Consider the following 21,887-nt stretch of genomic DNA (forward strand, 5'->3'; position numbering starts at 1 on the left):
ATTTTGTTGTGAGCCACCCAGGGTCACTGAGAGTCAGGTGGCATACAAGTTTAAGTAATAATAATAATTATAATAATAATAATAAATCAGATTTATATCCTACCATAGTCATAAGCAGATCCTTGGTGGCTGCTTTTGCATGTGGTAAGAATCAAACTTCGAACAACTGTGTGCCTCCCAGTTTTAAACATTCCAGTCTATGGAATAATTACAATCAGAGCCTTGAGAGTTTACTGTAAAATGGGGATCCTGCTCCAGGCTTCAGAGCAATGAGGCAAGGTCTTTTCTCTTAACATACCCAGGGGAGTGATCTATGCATTGAAGAGAGACCTAATGCAGCTTCAGGGCATTACACAAGCCAAGCGCTGTTCAAAATTTTTTGCTGAGTTGGCTTATAAAAAAGAAATGTGTCTATTCTTCCTTCCTACTAAGCTTCCTTGCCTTCACTTCCAGATTAAGTAATCAACCCCCTTCTTTTATATCCCCTTGCTGGTGGAAGTTGCACAACACATAATGCTAATATATTTGAAACAGCCTGTTCTTTGCCTGCCCAAATTTCAGAAAACCCTGAATGGGTAACAAAAGCTAATGTGGTTGATGTCTGATTCTGAGCAATGTGAGCAATTAGCTTTCCTGGGTCTGATTTAGCAAGCTGGGGTTCTGCCTGCTTGTGGAATTCCAGCTCAGCAAGTCATCTAATTAACTAAATACAAACAAACCCTTCATTTGTATTTCTTGCGGTTCATGAGAGCAAATCTTGCTGTTGATACCTTAAAAAACAAAAAAGGCCCCCAAAGCATATGGTTAATGCCAGGCTACCTCAGTCTTGCAGCTCATTAAAAATCCAGCCTGAGAAGAGCTGACATTTGGGGAGATCTCTGTCCCTTCCCCACCTTGGAGAACTGGAAAGACGGAGCTAAAAATGCCCACTCCCCCATCAAGATCCTGCCAAAAATTCTGCTGACAAAAGCAGTTAATAGGGTCCCTCTTGTTAACATCCTTAGACAATGAAAGTTGAAAAATGATTTAAGGAAGATGAATTCCTGCTGCAGATGAGGATTTTTCTCCTTTGTCACCATTTGTCCTTATCAGAAAGCATGTGTAGCTTTTGAAACAAACCAGCTGAGTGGGTTTAAGAAAACAGATGAACTTATTTATCAGATGCTAGGCTTCCTTCTTCAGACTGCCTTCAAAACACTGCTTTTGTTTCTCAGTGGAATTCTTCTTTCCTTGTGCTCCAGTTTGGGGGTTTCCCCAAGTTGTTTGGAGAAGAATCATTTTGTGAATATCTTCAAAAGAAAGCGAATGGGGATTATGCTTCAGAAGGCTGAATGGGTGTGGAGGTTCCTGAAGTAAAGATTTAACAAATAGAATGGGAAGATGTGATCCTACTTTTTAATGTTATTTATATTTTTCTTATTTTAAAAAAAAATCTCAGCACCTACAAAACAACTATAGGGCATGACAGGAGCATTGCTGTATGGTGAGCTTTGTATTATCCCAGACTTTTTGCTGATGGGGAGGGAAAATCAATGTATGCTTGCTACCTATGAGCTCCAACTCTGGTTCCATTATGTACCCCACAGGTTACCCACGCTATTTGGTTGTGGGGGATCATCTCTCAGGGGAGCATCACCTGAAGATCCTGAGAGCAGATCTCCAAGATGATGCTGTGTACGAGTGCCAAGCCATTCAAGCGGCCATCCGTTCCAGACCAGCCCGGCTGACTGTTCTTGGTAGGGATGTCATTTTTCTTGGAAAGTGATGGGATTTATTTTTTCCTTGAGTTGGAAAGGAATGAAATGTCTTTTGAAATGAGCACCTGGCTTTCAGAAAGCAGGTTGGCATTATATGACATGAATTGCCTGTGTTATTTGAAATGAATCGCCTGAAGGTGATTCAGGGGACAAAATTCAGGAGACTAGTGTAGGTGAAAATGGCAGTCCTGTGATACGTTTCCTCCTTCTTCTCCTTAATGGCAGTGCCAGGCATAGCTGTGGACAGAGATGGGGATGAAGACCTAATGTGCCCTTGTCACAATATAGATAAGTGTGTGTAGATATTAGGGGAAGAAATGCAGAAGTGACTGTGTAAAGATATATATCATTCCTAAGCACTGAAAATATTGATAGACTGTGAAAAGCTACTGTGAAGAAACTCCCATCTTTGAAGCAGAAGTGGGCAACCAGCAACCCCAAATCTGCATGCAGCTTCAAGACCCACTTTCAGTGGCACCCAGAGTCCTCTCTGACCATAATTGCTGAAAATTCAAGTTGTCATTTTCTGCCACTTTAAGACATCAACCATGTGGAAGCTTTAACTACAAACATGCTTAAAGGATCAAAGAAAGAGCTAAAACCTCTTCCCCTAAACCTAGTAAAATACAAACAGAAATCCCATCCCTTCCTGCTTGCATCATCATCCCATCCAGTGTAACTGTTGGGTTCTTCGCAAAATTTAAGCATGGCACACTGTTGCTAAAAGGTGACCCTGCTGTAAGCAGCCATTTCCTCTAATGCATTGAGGGTGTAAGACTGAAGGAAAACTCACACACACCTCTCTTGCTGAACATATGTGTCCTATCTTAGAGCCAAGAACCCGCTGAGACAGTATTTAGGTCTCTAGTGTTTATTGCCCTACTCCAGTAGACAGAAAATCCTGCCAAACTGAAAGACCATGGGAAACCCACACAGATAAACCCAAAACTCAAGGCGGGTCTGTTCTGAGTTTCTTCAAAGGAAGGTTCAAAGTCTCTAAACTATGCATGTGTTTTTCCCCCTGGGTAGGGGCCCCCTTCTGCTCACCATCAGTACTCACGACAATATGGAATTTAAATATATAGAAATCCCTCTTTTGTTGAAGATCAGTGTTGGATATGTCCCAATTAAAAACTAAAAAAAATAATATTTTCATATCATTGTTACCCATGATTTTATTTACATTACACTAGTTTTTGTATGATGTCCTTTGTATTCCTTCACAGAGTCTTTCAATATCAAACCATCACTTCATTTCTATAGTATCTTGGAAGAAGCAAGCAAAAAACCCAAAAACCTTGATTAATAAGTATCAGGTTGTCTGATTTTGATTTATAACAGATTCTGGTGATTCTGAATGAATGACTAGCAAAAACAAGATTTATGTACACACATACATATGAAAAATATACTTCTAGAATAACTCCCTGCAGCTACTAAAAGCTGAGATGTTATTGTGATTGAAAAGTGTTTATCAGCAGAGTCTCTGTGAAAAAGAGAATGGAAACTAATGTTCATTCATTAGCATTCCTATGAGTGAACCTTCTGTATCACCAAGATATGGAGGCAGCTTACCAATGAATTGGAAATTAGTGAATTGGTGCAATATAGCCATGGATATTGTGTATCCTGGGGAGGTTATCAAGTGAGGGTTTTTATGATTGGATTACAGGTGGTTTGTGTTTCTCATTTATTATTATTCTGTTTGGATGAAGTCCTCCCCTGGCACCTTCTAGCACTTGGGTGGGCTGGAAGGACAAGGAAATAGAGCAAGTAAACCCCTCTCTCCTTTTATTAAGTAAATCTTTCTCTGTGTTTTGCTCTCCTTGGTTGCCAGACTAGCCAGAATAAAGGAATTCTTGTTAGAAATAGTGGTTGTAGGAGAAGATTGGTTGGATTGCTTTATCAGCTGTTGGGTTAACCCAACAGTTGGGTTGGGTTGCCGTTTATGTTAACCCTAAAGCAGTGAGGACATACTTACACTGCAGTTCCAGTGTTTTACTCCACTGTGGTGAGCATGGAGCACTGGTAGCAAGGTTTTAACTCAGGAAGAAAGCTGTTGGTTCTTGAAACCTAATAGTAGTTTGTTTGTTTGTTTATAAAATTTATATGCCACCCATCTCACTATAAAAAGTACTTTCTGCTCACTACTGGATTATAGCTAGAACCTCTCCGGTCCAGCAAATCAGTTCAGATGAAGAAAGATATCACATGCACCTTACTATATGGAGTTTCTACATCTAAGGACTTCTTTATGTGGACTTTGCCTCACCCAGTGTAAGACGAGGATGATCATGTTTTGCAATTGTGTGTAATTCTCCTACGTATCACCTTTTCTGTGCCTATTGAAACGTTATGTTTTAAGGTGAGGTTCAAAGCAAACTCACTCTTTGGATTCAGAACTCCCATTTGCAAGAATTGGTTGAGGTTCTGCGTGTTATTTACTAGCTCATTACCTGACTGCTGGGTCATGATTTTAGCACTCTATTATTCTGGAAGTTCATAATTTGGTCTCTTCATTATCCCTGCTGCTTGGCACTCATTCCCTCTGCAAGCCCATGCTGCTATGCTATTCAGGACCACATCTGAAATTCTGCAAGGGATTGATTAGTTGACCTAGAGTCTCATAAAAGGAGGAGAATGTGAATGGCCAGTCCAATCCCTCTTAAAGGGGCAAGCAGTGTTCTGACTGCCAAATAATAAAGGTACACAGGACAGAGAGCCAAATTCCTGAAAGGTGGGATATTGAAGAGATTTTAAAAATGCTTTAGAGTTCTCAGGTGGGCTATGAACCTTTAGTCAAGCACATTTCCTTTGATGGAAGTCTCGTTGAATTCTACAGGTTCCACTTCCAGATGGATCAGATTGGACTATTAATCCATTAGCCAATAATCCGTTAAATTGTTTGAGCTCAGAAGGGCATAAGTTCTCCATGACTGAACTTCCATGGTGGGAAGAGACACACTCACTGAATTTCCCCTGTTACAGAGCTACAGCACAGTCTTAACAGAAGAGCCCAGCAGGTGCCCTCCTAACAACAGACTGCTCTGTAGTTCCTCCTCTTTGGAACTTTGCTGAGAACATTCGGAAGCAAAATGTCCATTGGAATATCTCAGGATTAGAGAAAACCCGAGAATACCCTCACTCCTACCCTACCCCCCCTTTTTTTTAAATTTGGCAATTGAAATTAAACTTCGAGATACAGCATAAATTGTAAGAGCCTGTGATGGGGTTCTGTTACTTCAATAAAATGTGTTGTGAAATATTTCTTAAAGTAAAGGTAACGGTTTCCCTTGACATTAAGTCCAGTCGTGTCCGACTCTAGGGGGCGGTGCTCATCTCCGTTTCAAAGCCGAAGAGCCGGCGTTTGTCCGTAGACACTTCCTCTGTGGTCATGTGGCCGGCATGACTAAACAGAATGCCATTACCTGCCTGCTGAAATGGTACCTATTGATCTACTCACATTTGCATGTTTTCGAACTGCTAGGTGAGCAGGAGCTGGGACTAGCAACGGGAGCTCCCCCCGTCACGTGGATTCGAACCGCCGACCTTCCGATCGGCAAGCTCGGCAGCTCAGCGGTTTAACCCGGAGCGCCACCACGTCCTCTTAAACAGAGCTAGGTTAGGGAGATGATAGGTGGATAGATGGATATGACAGGCATAACAAACTAAGTAGCCTGTATGTGTCTGTTCGTATAGGCTGCTTGGTTTGTTAGTCCACCACTAAATTTAATTTCAGTAACATCTAGAGGTTGAGTTTCCACTGAGTTTTGTTTAAAAGAAATTTGAGGCAAAAATTCCTACTTTGGGAGGAGAAGCATCCATGACATGTAACAGAAAAGAAAAATCACATGACTAGGAATAGTGAAATTATATAGGCAATATCATGCATCTTTTCCTACAGTATAGGAGGTAGTCCTTCTTACACCAAACAAGCTTCAAAAGAGCATTACACTGAGCAATAACCAATAATTGCATTCAGCAATAAGGGATTTCCGTCTGATCCAGGCAAAAAAGAATCCTCACACTTTTGCTCAGTTTTTGGATCAGTCATAAAAGCTGCAGATATTTGTTTGTTACAGTAAGATAGTATCCCATGCGTTTTGCAAAGATTGTTAGGTTCTGCTACCCTAGAATTGTGTGTATACGCTTTCTGGTGTATATAATCACCCTTTCTCAAATGAAAGAATGGTGAACCAACCAAGTTTTACCTTGCTAGGAAGTATCAATTTTCTTTCAGTCTCCTTCTGTATTTGAACTGTCCCTTAAATGAAGATGGACTTAATTGAGGAAGTGCCATCCAAAGAAGGTAAATTGTAAAAAGACATATTTTCCTTATTCGTAAGCTAGAGCCAGGACCTGCATTTCTGCAGACAAAGAGCTGTGGTTGATGCACAAGGCCAAAAAATAACATTTGAATCAGCTGGCAGAATAATTTCATGGTCTGACTGATTGGAAAAAGGTAAGGCAGGAGACAAGCATCTCTTATTTCCAAGAGCATCAAGAAGCCAGCAAACCCTGGCCTATTTCAGCATATTCCATTCCACCCTTCTCTCTGTTTCCTTTTCTTTCACCTCTGAGAGTCCTTACTAAATGAGCAGTTTTAGTCCCTGCTGAGCTGTTTCAAGTACTTTCCCCCCTTTTTTTTCCAATGCTGAACAGTTTTAATTCCCAAGATCCTTTTGATCTCTCCATAATGGTGCATCAAAGGAGAATAAAACCACATTTCACTATTAATATGTAGAACTCTGCATGAATTTACATCCTTGTTTCCTCTGTTCAGACACCAAAATAGAAACATGGATTCTTTTTCATTGTTGATCCATCCCATTAGCTTTTCATTCTGCCGTTTCTTTCGGGGTTTCTTCCCCATGAGCCGAGGGATACACAGGAGTAAGAAGCTTATAAAAAAGATAGAAAGCTGAGGAGCAGAGCAGGAACATTTACAGTCTATTAACAGCAAATATGTTGACTCAGATAATCAAATGGAAGTCACCCAGGAGTATTTTCCTCCTAGTGGTTCCTGCAGAACTTTACTACAGCATGTCTTGCATGTCACCAGATGGGATACTCCAAGGGATTCACTGCCTGGGCTTGTCCAAAGTGAGGGCCATTAAGGCAGTCACAGGAAGCCAATGAAACAAGATGAAAATGGATAATGGAAGTTTGGTGGGGAAAAGTAGCAATGACACAAGTGCTGGAGGCAGGGAAATTTGGAGAAAACAGAGATACCCGAATCAGCAAGAAGAAAATTGCCTGTTTCCTGCTGGTAGTGGTGACACCAAGGCCTGGATTCCGTGCAGGGATTGATAATGAGACCAGCCATCTCCTCCGGAGCCTGTGATGCTTCTTTATTTACAGGGGTGGTGGCTGCATTTATAGAAGGCAGGCACACTGCTGTGGATGTTTCTGGGGGGATATCATTCAGTAAAACTGTGTCACGGCTGCTACAGAACTAGTCTGCCACACTAACAAGCAGCTTCTCTGGGTTCAGTTATATGCATACAGACAGATACACACACGTACACACACTTTTGTCTGCAGACACAGAAAGCTAGACTCACTTTGAAGGCCACTCTGCCCAGAGAGTTGAAGTTTTCACCCTAGAGATAAATTCAGTCACATGAAGAGTAAGCCAACTTTGACAGGTAGTCCTCGCTTAACGACCACAATTTGGACCAGAATTTTGGTTGCTAAGTGAAGCAGTCATTAAGTGAATCTGACCTGATTTTACAACCTTTTTGTGGCAGTCGTTAATCGAATCACTGTGAGCATTAAGTGAACCAAGTAGTTGTTAAGTGAATCACATGGTTCCCCATTGATTTTGCTTGCCAGAAGCCAGCCAGAAAGGACAAAAATGTGATCAAATGACCATGGCATGCTGCAACAGTTATAAATGTGAACCAGTTGCCAAGTGCCCAAACCGTGATCACATGACCATGGGATGCTGCGACGGTCATAAGTGTAAGGACCGGTCATAAGTCAGCTTTTTTCAGCACCGTCATAAGTTGGAACCGTCACTAAACTAATGGTTGTTAAGCGAGGACTATCTGTACTGTGATGATTCTTCAGATTGCTTCCCAGAGGATCTCACCTTGCCTTGTCTCCGTGCTCTCCATCCTTTACTGGTTGTGGCCCAAATTAGACAATTGTGTTTCCAAAATTAATTAACTAACATATCTCCACTTGCTTCAACAGTGTGAAATTGGCCAAAAAAAAAGGGTAATGGATCTTTTCGGTCAATTCTGAGAAACTCGCCAAAAATCCTACTCAGAACCCACTCAGCCACTGTGAATCCCAGATTGCTCTATTGGGGTAGATGACCAGGAGGAAGCCTCAACAAGCCATGCCATCTGCCCATTAGCAAGCCATTCTGTTGCATCAGTAGTCAAGACTCTGTCTTGCAAGGTTTCATCCCAGTAAGAGAGTTTCTGGCAAAATTGCTTCACTAAACCCCTAGGAAGTATCATTGTTTGATGCTTTGAACTGTGTTTCAGAAGAGGAAAGGAGGAAAGTGCTGTATTTAATCATATGGGGAGTCAGAAGTGAGCAGGGGCTGAAGAATGCAGAACAAACTGAATTGTTCTGATACTTTTCATTATGGCTATTTGACTGCAGAATAAGAGGAGCAAAATATATGGGGCCTCAACGTTGCCCAAATTTTGCAGTTGCTTCGGACTGAAAAGAACAACAAAAACCCTTGATGCTTACAGTAATGGTCCAGAATAACCATAATCTTTTAAAGCAGCATTTGAAAGCTGGTTGGAAGACATCAGGTGAGAGGAATGTGGAAATAGAAGGATAAAACTAATGCCAACCATGGTATTTTCTTCTGACAGCCATTTTCAGTGAATTCCATATGTTTAGAAACAGGACTATCGACTGACATTTATTAGAGCCGGGCATGATCCAGTCAAAGATAAGCCTTTTTAAGTCTCACTGATGGGATAGTTAAGCATGTGCTTAAGCCTCTCTTGTAGAAATCAATGTGACTTAAAAATGCTTAGCTCATGCTGTTCATCAGACAGCTCTGTGTGAAATAAAAAGTTAAAACAAACTTGAGAGAGAGAGAGAGAGAGAGAGAGAAAGTCTCTCCAAGTCAGTATTTGCAAACCGGGCAGGGAGTTAAAAGCGCCCTCTTGTCAAGTTCACCCCATGAGCCAAGAGTGATGAGCCATGCTAGCATCGTCTAAGGCAGTGCTTGGATTGTAGGTGATCTGCAGCACTTGCTCTGACCAAACCCAGTTATTGCTTTTATATGTCAGAAGATATTTGCCTAAAATTGAATGAAGTCAAGAGGTGGGGCTTGGCAATTTCATTATGGCACTCTTTGTTCCACCACCCCCCTTCAAAAACATTGCAAGAGATTCTGGGATATAGCAATCACGTACAGCTTTCTTGGAAGCCAAGCTTAGAAAGCACTTGTCTATATCCTACTAATGCCCCTTTCCCTGCTTTTACTCTTAGGTGGGATGTCTCAGAAACAAGAGCGCATGTAGTTCTATTCAGACCTTTAGTTTACTCAGAACCCAATACACGAGTGCTTTGGATAAGCCTTCCCAACCCCACCAATATCACTTAAATAGCATTGGAGCTGCAGGTATTTGTCCATTGACTGCAAACTTTGGCAACAACAAAACTAAGTTCCCATACCGTGTATGATCCTGATATGGCAGATTCCCAACTCAAATTGAAGCCATAGGTCCATGCACATGAAGGCTTCACCACTGCCAATCTTCCTGAGTACCTGCAGACAATATCATTGAAGCCATGGAGGCAGGGGGTGGAGTGTTCATATGTCGAGTACTTCAGGTAAAGAATGCCTGGATGTTGTTTTTCTATGCATTGTCAAAAAAAGTTGAACATCTGTTGCACATTAAAGCTAACATTTTGGTATTTGCTTTCTCAACAACTAAATCAGGTTGGAAACAATGAGAAAACAGTTGAATAGTAATCTTCTTGCTTATTCTTAGGGGTATTGCTTTCTCCATAGACTAGGCCAGCTGCCTTCAAATCATTTTTTAAGCACTGCAATAAGGAAAACCAAACAATCCCTTAATGGATTTTTAAGGTTCACAAGACTTCATGGAGGGAATTTAGTTTATTCAGAAATTAAAATATTCATGGCAAAAAGTATCAGCACAAATTATTTATAAAACTGAAATTTTAGAGGAACAAGAAAGTAGGAAGCGGTGCAGCTAATGGAACTGGCCAAACCAAAGCTGAGCTGCCTTGAATCTCATTGATTTCATGAGTGAAAATTAAGCAAATCCTTAACTCTTAGGCTGAAAAATAGATGGACTCAGAAATGCTTAACTATAGCTGTCCATTTGCTCAGTATTTTCAAAATGTTTAAAGAGAAAGGCAATTTAAATTCAACTTTGGTACTGAGTTAATATTTAAGGATTTTGTACATCCCATTCCATGTTTTGATTCTAAGCCTTGGACATTCGGACAGAATTGACTAAAGTGCACCCAAAATGTTACAAATGCTCAGTAGGGCATGTCCACAGAACACAATAATAAGGTGATGGCAGGGTCATCAATACCATCCAGTCATTCATTGAAATTCGACAAAATTACAATCTATGCAAAGAATAGAACTTGACATTTGTATGTGTAAAAGCATATGCTTTCGTTACACATTTAAACAAGTGGCATAGAATCTGAACACACCAATGCTGTGTTCCTCACTGTATATGTCCATTTGACCTCTATTGAACATGGTTCAGAAAAGGCCAAAGTGTTGGAAACATTTATGATAATCAAACTTTTCCTTCAAACTGCGTTTGAAGAAAGAGAGTGTTTCACAATTTCTATGGTCTGAGCAAAATAAAAATTGCAGTGATATACTGTAGCTATTCCCATTTTAGTGAAGATTGCTTCCTTTAATTTGCTAAACCAAAGTGTCATTTTGAAGTCAAGCAAGGATTTATAGAGGAAAGCTTTGCTGTTATGTTGATGCATATTTCAGTATCGTAAGTGATGACAAACCTTGCCTTTTTTTTTTAACAGTCTGCCATGGCTGAGGTTTTATTTTCAACAAAGTTGTGTTTAAATCCCTCTTTTTCCCCATGCCAGCTAGGAACTGCATGTTCTAGATTATGTTCTGTCTCACAGTTAAAGCAGATTTCCAAGATAAGACTGAAATATTTATTTATTTATTTATTTTATTTTCTATCCCACCTTTATTATAATAACTCAAGGTGGCGAACATCCCTAACACTCCTTCCTCCTCCTCTTTTCCCCACAACAACAACCCTGTGAGGTGGGTTGGGCTGAGAGAGAGGGACTGGCCCAAGGTCACCCAGCCGGTTTTCATGCCTAAGGCAGGACTAGAACTCTCCGTCTCCTGGTTTCTAGCCCATTGCCTTAACCACTTGGCCAAACTGGCTCTTAGAAAGGAAATTCCAGATGTGTTTGCATTATCTCATTGACAATCTGCTTTGTGATGTGAGAGAAAGATTGATTAGAACAAGAACCAGCTATCTAGAGTTTTTTGCGTTGTGTGTGTGTGTGTGTGAATGCACACTTTTATATTACAATACTCCTACTGACACAGAGAGGTCAGAACAATGCAGTATGTGGCATCAGGACAAAAATAATTTGATGTAATTGAATTTGCATTTCAATGTAATTAATATTAAAGTATATTAATTAAATACAGTTAATGCATGCATTTAACAATTTAATAATTCCTTAATAATTCCTTAATAAAAGAAATTTAATAATTTCTCCCTTCTGTCATATACTTAAAAGTGGTGGTAAGTTTTGAAGGTGTTCAGGGCGCTATAGCTTTCAAGATCATGTATGGCCCTGGGATCTCATGTTATGAATTCCTGAATTAGAAGTGCACTTACTTGTTATATGAAAACTCACTCCATAGCAAATATGTGTTTGTAAGTGTGGACACTCATGGCCCCTCCCTGCTCTACTGTATATCTTGTATGGGAATCCAAAGGATTTCTTTATCCTGTTATTTTTATGTAGAAAGTTAACCATGAAACATGCTTTGCCCCACAGCTTGGAAAACACATACTGTAAATGAGCATGTGTTTATATGGCCCAAATTATCACCTTGTTCTTGTTGCACAAACAGCTCTCAGAGATGCACTGCGCAATATACACACTTCCACCCATCTGCCATATTGAAGGCCTTTCTTTCTAGTAAGCAATAAATGGTAACACCAAAACCATATTTCAATGGTCTAAACCAATTGCTGAAAGATGACCCTGAATCTGCTCAACCCAGCATTTTCCCTAGAAACATACTCAAACTTCATTGTACTGTCCAACTCAATGCAAAGGTCAAAGATTGCTTGTAGTTTGCCTTTTTAAAAAAATCTGTTTTGTCCCATTGATTCTCAACTAATTTTTGAGCTTATATTTGGACTGGGCTGTGTAAAATACATGTATGTGGCAAAGGCATTCATTTGTCCTTCATAAAATATTCCTCCAGGTTCTTAACTACATACAAACACATGCATACACACAGACATTTCCCTGCTCAACTGTTGATTGCTAAATGTATATGTTTGTGTCTGTATTGGCCCCATAGGCCAATCACAATATGTTCTATTAATTTTTTTTTTTCAGAGAAAATGTTACTGTACTTAGGAATGTTCAAAGGTCATGCACCAAATGAGTAAGGAATTGTTTAGAAGAAGGAGGCAACCAATTCAGACATTTAATGTAATTTATATAATCAATTCTCTATGGGCTCTGGCTTTTGGCACACCCTGTATATAGATGCGCACAGAAAGAGACACATTTAGCAACCAACAGTTGAGCAGGGAAGTCTCTTAAAACCGACCAGAGGCCTCTTGCTACCTGACACATTTTTTTTAATGCAAGAGCATGTTAATTTATTACCTGTTTAACTAAGTTGGAATATTAATTAAATAAAGTGAGAGCCTGATTAGAACTTGGAGAGAGAGAAGGCAGAAAAAAAATCCAACAGCTTTCATACAAAACTGCTAAGCAAACACTTTGGTTGTAACCACTGGAGGTTTCCCTCAGGTCTTCCATCAAAGCGTGAAATAAGGAGGGAATAGAAGAGAGATGATATAGCCAACAGATGCACATTGTTAAAATATGCATCTGCCAGCTGTGCCAGAGGGTTACCTTGCAGATCCTGCTACACTCACGGGATTATGAGTGAATTCCAGACTCTGCCAGGCAAGCTGCGGGTTGCAGACACATTAATTAGTGTTGAGTTTCTAGACCTCAAATGCATCCAGGCAGATAGAAATTCTGAGCAGTTGCTTTGCCATGAGGAAGAGAAGGGAAGTGGAGAAGGAGAAGGAGAAGGAGAAGGAGAAGGAGAAGGAGGAGAAGGAGAAGGAGAAGGAGAAGGAGAAGAATTGGGGAGAGGGGACTGCTCTAATTTTGATAATGTGACACTCTGCCTCAGGAATGGCAACTGATGCTAGCTAGCTATGTCCTATGCTTGATTGGCAAATGAGGCTGCATCTTTTTCCAAAATAAGCATTTGAGTGGGGGGAGAGAGAGGTTGATCTTGTTATTACTGCTCCCTGATTTTCAAAATAACCCATGTAAACATGGGGTAGATTTTTCATCATTGCCATCAATTCTTGATACAGTTAAACATTTAAACATGGCTCAGTGGAAGCTCTGATATCCCATGCTTGGATGATCCCTTTTTTCACTCAGTTCAAGAGCTCTTGTTGAAAAATATGATAAAGTTGATAAGAATGCTTCAGACCTCCAGGATAAAGAGTGATATCAAAATGATGAATGGAGGCCTTTGACCCATAAAATGCATATGGTATTTGACTAGATTTTGTTGGGAGGTGAGGGGTTTGTTTGTTTTGTTTTATTTCATTTTTGTACATCTTCTAGAAATCCAGAGAACCCTGCCAGATTGTTTTTGTTGTTGTTGTTTTCACCATCCAGCTGATCTGACTGGTTGGCAGGAAATACTGCTATTTTTCCTTGATAATGAGAGGGGAAACCATAAATCTGTAGCATGGTCACAAGAAGGAAGGGGATCCTGGGACATGATACTGAGAGAGAACGACGATATCCTGGTAAGATACCTTGATGGATCCATAGCTTTAGACACCGTATGGGTGATTTTGTGAGTAAGTAATTGTCGGCTCACCAACATTAGCTAGGAACCTTAGCCTCGTAGCTCCTGTCAACTCCTTAGTAAAATAATTACGCTGTTACATGGGCTGTGGATTATATCTGACAGCATTAGGCTACACAACAATCAGAATGCACAGGATGGAAGCATTACATCAAGGTAACAGCTCTATGCAAGGATAATAATTTTGCCCCTTCCTTCCTGCCTTCCTGCCTTCCTGGAAGCCATGAAGAAAAACTACTCTCTTCACAGCAATGAGATTGATTCAGCTCAAACTCTCCTCACTGTGGTTATTTGAGGGCAATTTTTGCCCTAGCTGGCTATTGCTGTACCTAGAAAAGCATTATCAGCCAAAGCCACCCACAAATAGAAAACACTGATTTGGGGCAAGTCTCCTCTGTGATGTTTCAAAGTCAGTGGATGGTTGAAAAAGTATCTCCTCTAGTGAGGAGGCCACTAGCAACCCATGACCACTTACGATAGCACTCAAAATTTATGGGTCTCTGCCTCAATAAGCAAAAAAGGCTTGTTCTGCCTCTGGACATACGGAACACTTACTTGTAGGGGTTCACTACCAACCTATCAACTTAAAACTCAGAATTGTTCCTTATAATTGACTTTCAGTGGTATATTCAGAATCGCTGAAAAGAATGGGTTCTCTGCATATGCATAGTTAGTTTATGGAACTCAGGACATGGTGGTGGCCACTGGTAAATATCTTTCAAAAGGGGTTAGACAAATGGACAGGAATAAAATAATAAGTTCCAAGGACTGGAGCTTTTCAGTGGAAGTTACCTTAAAGATACACAACTTTTAAAATATGACTTGGTTTAGTTCCTCAGAGGGAGAAAGTATAAAATTGGGACCTTGCCCAGATCTAGGAATGGTTAGCAGCAATCCTTGATGGACCAATGTCATTGACATTTCTTGTATCTATGAAATGCACAAATATTGCAGCAAAAGTTTTGCTCACTGTCTTAAAGCTGGGCCAGATGCCTCCATAATTTAACACCTACAGCTTGATTCTGGAATCATTGGCCAGGATTAAAACAGACGTGCAATTTATTGTCACCCTTGTTGATCTGGTATGAATCCCAGTGTTATTACAAAGTTTTAATCAGCCATGCTGTATAAGTAAGAGAAAGGTTCCATGGGATTAAGAAATTGCAGAGGAGTTCAGGAGAGACTGATAAAGAAAGGAAGAAATATCTCTGCAGAGGGGCAAGAATTTACTCTAGAAATGTATGATTAATAATTGATACACTATTAGATTTTACATTTACCTTTTGCTGCCAGTTTCTCTGCTTCCACTTCTCCTATTTCCCCAGGCATTTTTCCCCCTTAAAAAGAAGTGTTAACTCTGCCTTCCTCAAAGACCCATTAGGAATAAAGCTTTCCTAAATCAACATGAATTATTTAATGGAACTGATTAAGTTGATTCAGACACAGAGTTTCTATCTTTTAATTTGACACATAACTGAAAGCAGGAGAGAAGAAGCAAGGGAGTGTTCCCTAGGTGGTCAACGGGTTCATGAAGAAAGAAAGAAAAAAAAAAGGCTTGAGGGGTTGGGAGAGAGATAATACAGCAGAAGCATTTCATCACAGCATCATCACTTCTAGAGGTTCAAAGCACCCTGTCATTATGTATTACTAGGTTACATGCATATAGTAATTAGAGTATTACAAGATACAGTAACATTCTAAGATTTTCTTCCTTATTTGTGTGGGTGTCTACATATGCATGAGTGCACAGCTTCAGAAAGTCTTTTTAAAAAAAAATACTGGCAAACCTCTTTAATGTGCTAGTTATCCAATGTGTCCTGGGATTAACTGGAGCTAAAGCTACCTGTTCTGTTGAGATACAACAGTACAGTAGAAAAGAAAGGAGACTTCTTTGTCCTTTCCAACAGCAGCATTTGTGACCTCCCATCTGGACTACTGCAATGCGCCCTACGTGGGGCTGCCCTTGAAGAGCATTTGGAAGCTTCAACTGGTGCAGAATGCAGCTGCACGGATAGTAAATGGTGTTGGATACTCGACACATGTAACACCACTGTTACGTGAGCTGTGTCATGAGTACTGATGGCGAGCAGGAGGGGGCCTCTGTCCAGGGGGGAAAATGCATGCGTAGTACTGAGGAATTAAGCAGCCATTCAAAGAGACACAGATCAGATCCGCCTTAACTCTTGGGGTTTATCTGTCTGGGTTTTCCCACACTTCTTCAGTTTGTTAGGATTCTGTCTTATGTAGCAGTAATAAACACTAGAGACCTACTCCTCGTCTCAGCGTGGTTCCTGACTGTTAGGACAGCTGCATTGGTTGCTGGTGTGCTTCCAGATGCAATTCAAGGTGATGGTTGTCACCTTTAAAGCCCTTCATGGCTTGGGACTGGGTTACCTAAGGGACCATCTTCTCCCAGTTGTTCCTACCCATCCAATTCGATCTAGCAGGTTGGGTATGTTACAGGTCCCATCAGCCAGGGAGTGTCGGTTGGCGGGAACTAGAAGGTGTTCTTTCTCTTCCATAGTGCCTGCCCTCTGGAACATTCTCTGTCCAGAAATTAGGATGTCCCCAACCCTGTTGGCCTTTCGTAAGGCTGTGAAGACCTGGCTTTGTGCCTGGGCCTGGGGTCTCGAGCTTGTGGATGGTCTCACCTCTTGGTTATATTAACATCCATACATTGCTTACTTCGCAGACATGTATATTTATCTTGTATTTTTTTTTGTATTTTAATTGTTTTAATTGTGATTGTTTTAACTGTTTTATTGTTTTATTGTTGTAAGCCTCCCAGAGTCACTTGCTGAGATGGGCAGCTATAGAAATTGAATAAATAAAATAAATAAAATAAAATAAATTCCTGCTCCAAGTTGGGGACAACCATTCTGCTTCTCATTCAGATTAAGTGCTGGCCCCACATTCTGCTTTTCTTGGATCTATGCACTTTTGGGAATGTGACCCAGGTATGTCATTCAAAGGCAGAAGGATGTTCTCAACCTGAAATAAAGTTATGAACCCCAAGATGAGGAGGAACACTTTTAACAATAGTTCAGCAGACAATGCCTTTCTACTGCTGAAAAATCTCCAGTTAACAGAAGGAGACCAAGAAGTGCCTCCTACTGTCCAAATTGGATGGAGTTGGGCAAGGGAGAAAGGCAGGGCAAGTGTCCATTTGGTACAATAGCAAACTGGACTCTTCCAGCTTTATCTCTTGAGGGAGCAGATGATTTATCTGACTACTTTAACAGAAAGTCATTTGTTGCTGCTAAATCATTTAGCAGTCATTGTAGTAACATTAATCATGGTGAGGATTTGAGGTGCCTCTGGAGATAAGAGTATGCTCTGCCCTTGGTGCTCCAAAGCCAATCTGCCTCAAGGAAAGCCTGCTAACCAAAGCAGGCATGAATATTTTTGAAGGAATGAAGCACCAATATTCTTGGAACATTAAGAAAATTGATGACCACTTAGCTTCCATTTCATCTTCTTATATCTGATCTTTCTCCCCTAAAGTTCTACAGAAGGTCTTGGTGATATCGCTATCTAGATCTTACCCTGAATGGCACACATTTCCTTATGTAATGTATTTTTATCCTGCTCTTTAACTAAAACAAACAAAGAAGATTAGTCGTAAGATAATTCCTATCTTTAGGTTTAAAATCTCAGTGATAGAAATGGGGAGAGGGGAAGAAAAAGGTTGTGGCTAGTTGGGGAGCCCCAAAGGTAGATGGTCTACCAATGTGGGTGATGGAATGTTCCTTCTTCTGCTCTGCAGACAAATTGAATGGCTCCAGCTACATGAGAGTAGGCTAAAATAAGAGCCAAAGTTCTCAGCAAAGAAAATAGAAATTGCAGACAGTGGGACATCTGGATCAGAATCTTTATGGGGAACAAAGACATAAATTTAGCACCCACATTTCATGCCCCATTTTTTTTTAAACAATTCCTATTGATAAACTGGTCAACAGGATGAGATAGAGAACACCGGATGTAAGGAAGTAAAATATTATTATAAAATGGCAGTCATTAATTAATTGCATGCCATCAAGTCACTGTTGACTCTTCGCGACCACATAGCATTAAATGGCAGTGAAGCAAGCCAAGTTACGAGGCCAGACTGACCAATTTAACATGCTTGGTTAAACATCACTGTGCGGATCTGGCACCAAACAGATTGCCAAGCTGACAACAATCACCCCTTTTGTTGTTGAGAAAATGGAAGGTGTGTGTATGACTGAGCACAATAATGAAATGATGATACGGAGGGGCAGCAGGAAGACCTTCAGTTACAGAAACTCACTGGGTGACCTTGGACTATTCCTTCTCTCTCAGTCCAACCTACCATTTCGGATTGGTGGGGAGGGATGTGGTGGAGAAAGTATCATGTGTACCACCCGAAGCTCCTGAACAAAAAGGTAAATCGAAACTTAGCAGATCCGTAAATAAATAAAAATAAATATGCGGAAAGTAGTTTAAAGCGGCTTGCTGCCATGAGTAACATGCAGATAGCCTTGTATAATAAAATGTGCTTCCTTCAAGTATTCTTATGAATTTAGGGTATATCTAATGCCTTCCCAAGGGAAATGGTGTTTGGCCCAGTTTTTCTGTTCATCAGAGAGCTGTTATTAACGCGCTGAAAGATTGCTTTCTTCTCATCTCTGAACCTGTCCTCACTCCTCTCTAAAACAGCAGGAATAGTGGCCTGCCATACAAGGTTGCTGAAAGGCTGTGCCAGGCCTTTTGTCTCTCTCGCCATTGGAACAAGAAGATCCAAGGTTGTTTGGCCACTAGCCATTTTATTTAACATCTTTGCTCTTCTAAGCTTGGCTGTTGATTTCATGCATCTCAAAAAAGTGAAGTTGTAATGAGCATGCTTGTTCTTATGTTGCATAGGACTGTCTATTTACATTCCAGCAGGCTCTTCTTTGGATATTCCTGATGGCCGATGTGGGTCTGCCTGCATGCGCATGTGCACGCACACCCACAGACACACTCATACACACTCCTGCCTTTCCTCCTGTACAGAAGACAAGCCAAATTGATTTACTTATAACCCTATTAAGCCTCTCTTAGCCAGGCACATGCTCCAAGTTTGAAGTGCCGTATTTCATTTCTTCAGCAGCCCTGTGGCCTGCCAAATTCATTATTGTACAATAACACTTTACACAACGTGTGTGCAGCAGATAAACCCAAAAGGAAGAGGATGGGTAGGGGTTGTGGTGCGTGGGCTGCAAAGGCAAGGAGCTGTGTGGGAGGAGAGGACCGGGGGAAGAACTGCAGCAGAGCAATGAGGAAGAGTCATTTCCCGCTCTGCCTGAGTTCAAGTCCACTTATGCCTCTGAGCCTCCCTTCTCAGGGACAATTCTTTTCCCCTTTTATTTATTGCATGCATAGTTTGAAGCCCAATGAGACGGTGAATAATATGGCATGTCCAATTGCCAGGAATACGAAGGAAGGCACTTTTGTGAAGAGCTCTGTGGGGATTTCCCCAGCACTGAGCCGAAAAGAAGGCATTTTTACAGGCACCAGCTGGCCGTTCCACAGCTTCTGATGGCCCCTGTGTGTGTGAACGTGCACATGTGTGGTGACAAAATATTTTTGGTCTTAATTGGTGGCATGTGGCTACTGTTACATTAATGATATTACGCCCTGCATTGAGTGGGGCTGACCCAGTACCTGTGGGTGCCAGCATGCCAATAGACACTTCATGGGCATCCTTAAGATTCTTTGCCTCCAGCTGATGATTGTTCATTTTGGAAATATATACATGTCATTTTAAAACAATGGCATGGAAACTGGCTTGCCCCAAGGCTCAACTTTATTCCCAAGAATGCCTCTGGGCCTGAAATAAAACAAAGGGTAGCTGCAATCCAGGGTTTTGTTTAAAAGGCGACCCTCTATCCAAAAATCAGAGAAAAGGAAGCAGGGTTGAAAGTAGTGTCTCAGGACTGAAAGGCAAGGTTCGGGTTGTTTGTAACTGATGTCCTTCTTTATAACTGGTCGTATCTTGGGTGGCCATTTTATGAATGGCCCACACTTCCAAGCAGCCACATTGCTGAAAGCCCAGATGTGCCTGCCAGCCTCTAAAGGTGTCTGTGTGTGTATGTGTGCATGCCACCAAGTCAGTGTTGACTCCGGCAATTGCCTGGACAGGATCCTGCAGTTTTCTTGGCAAGGTTTTTCAGAAGTGGTTTTCCCATGCCTTTTTCTTCCTAGGGCTGAGTGAGAGTGGCTGGCCTGAGGTCACCCAGCTGGCTTTGTGCTTAAGGCAGGACTAGAACTCACGGTCTCCCGGTTTTCTGGCCTAATCCCTTCACCACGACACCAAACTGCCTCTCCTAAAGGGATGTGCCTCCTTCTTAAAGAAGCTGAACATTTCCTGGACTCCATAGTAGCGAGTCAGTCCCAAGAAATGTGTTTGAGTTAAGGAGGTGCCCATAGGATGGCCACAACCCCTCCAAGCCCCTTGTCACCACCTCTTTAATGCCTTCTTTAAGAGGGGGCTGAGAGCTGTCCCACCAGGCCCCTCCAAAGCTCTTTTTCAACTTGGATCCAAACAGCTGCATATCCCTATTGAGAAACCCTGACGTTGGGCCAAGGACCCGTCCTGCTGGGCCTAATGATGGGGTCAGCTCTGAGCAGCATTGCCAGGAATGTGGGGGGGGCGGGCGGTGTCCTCTGGGTAGGGCTATGTTTGCAGTGCAAGATCCACATCTTCTGTAAAAAGGATCAAATAGCAGGAAGGGAAAATCTCTCCTCGTGGTCTTAGAAAGTCGTTACCAAAATAGACAGGACAGAGATAAGAGTCACACAGTTGAGATGGGGGGGGGGGAAGGGGGCAATAAGGCATCTGTCCACACTTTTATGCAAATGTAACTAATCTTCCCTTCCCAAATCAAGACACCCACCAAAAAGCAGTTACACTTCAGTATTGGTACTTTTCTTAATTCTGCATTGCTCCTCTCTAAACAGAAGACGTGGACAAGTTATCTGCTATAGATGAAATTTACTGCAAAGGAGAAAAAAAGCACGTAGGAAGCAAAACTGAACATAAAATGGAAACATATTAGAATTGCCCACAAAAGTACTGACATATTTTATGTAACCTCTTCTTTCATTCTTTTAAAATTAGCTTGGTTCCTGCTCCTGGCCGGTCAGTTGACAGTAACCTGTCAGTACCAGAGTGGGTGGCTATAATAAATCTAAATAAATAAATAAAGTAGTAATAATCACCTAGAATTGAATCGTGACATGTGGGATTTTCTGCAGTTTAAAGGAGGAGGCCAACATAGCCTTCTTCCCTTCCAGTGTTTTCCCACCAAGACATTGTTCCCCTTTCAATTTATTTTTCCCCCCTGGGAAGATAATATAGGTGTCTCTGTGTTTTCCATTTCCTGGAAAATATTTCCTGGGGAAGCCACACTGGAGTTAAAATTTGAAACCCTTCCCCCTCTTCATCACTGTATCTGGTATTGAATTCTTAGTGACTGCATTTTGTAAAACTACTGATCTACTAAGCTATAAAGAAGAACCACCAGGCAGAACATAACACAATTTTCTTTCTCAGAAAGTGATAGCAGTCAATCATTTTAGGGCAACTTATTTGCATCAAGGAAATATGGGCACGTACCCAGTTTGTATCATGCTCCCTCCCTCTGTAGTTTCTGTCTTCTCCTCAACTGTAAAACACAACCCCTGCACTTAAGGCTGCCCTTCCCTGTATTACCCAGACAAGCAATTCATTGGCACAATCCAGGATCAAACCATGGCTTTAGTTCTATGCTTATTTTTAAGTGAAGTCCCCAAGTTGAACTGGACTTCTGGGGACTTCACTGTCTGCACACCTTTGCTGGCAGCAGGGTAGAAGTGATCTGCCACTGCCTTCCTCCAGATTTTTAAGTTCTCGGTCTAGCCTATAATTTAAATTGGTACTTCTTAACCTCAGCAACTTTTAGGTGTGTGGACTTCAACTCCCAGAATTCCCTAGCCAGTTTGCTTGCTGGCTGGGGAATTCTGGGAGTTGAAGT

The 21,887-nt window shown here is 41.3% G+C and overlaps 1 protein-coding gene across 1 annotated transcript in view; it reads left to right on the forward strand.

Annotated features, from left to right (window-relative positions):
* The window catches only part of KIRREL3 (kirre like nephrin family adhesion molecule 3), a 672,744-nt gene that overhangs the window by 430,167 nt on the left and 220,690 nt on the right, over positions 1-21,887 (forward strand). Inside the window, exon 4 of the mRNA XM_063310966.1 lies at positions 1,587-1,736. Within this exon, the coding sequence (XP_063167036.1) occupies positions 1,587-1,736 (150 nt within the window). The remainder of the gene's footprint in view (positions 1-1,586; positions 1,737-21,887) is intronic.

This window comes from Candoia aspera, chromosome 9, assembly GCF_035149785.1.
Source record: "Candoia aspera isolate rCanAsp1 chromosome 9, rCanAsp1.hap2, whole genome shotgun sequence".
NCBI lineage: Eukaryota > Metazoa > Chordata > Lepidosauria > Squamata > Boidae > Candoia > Candoia aspera.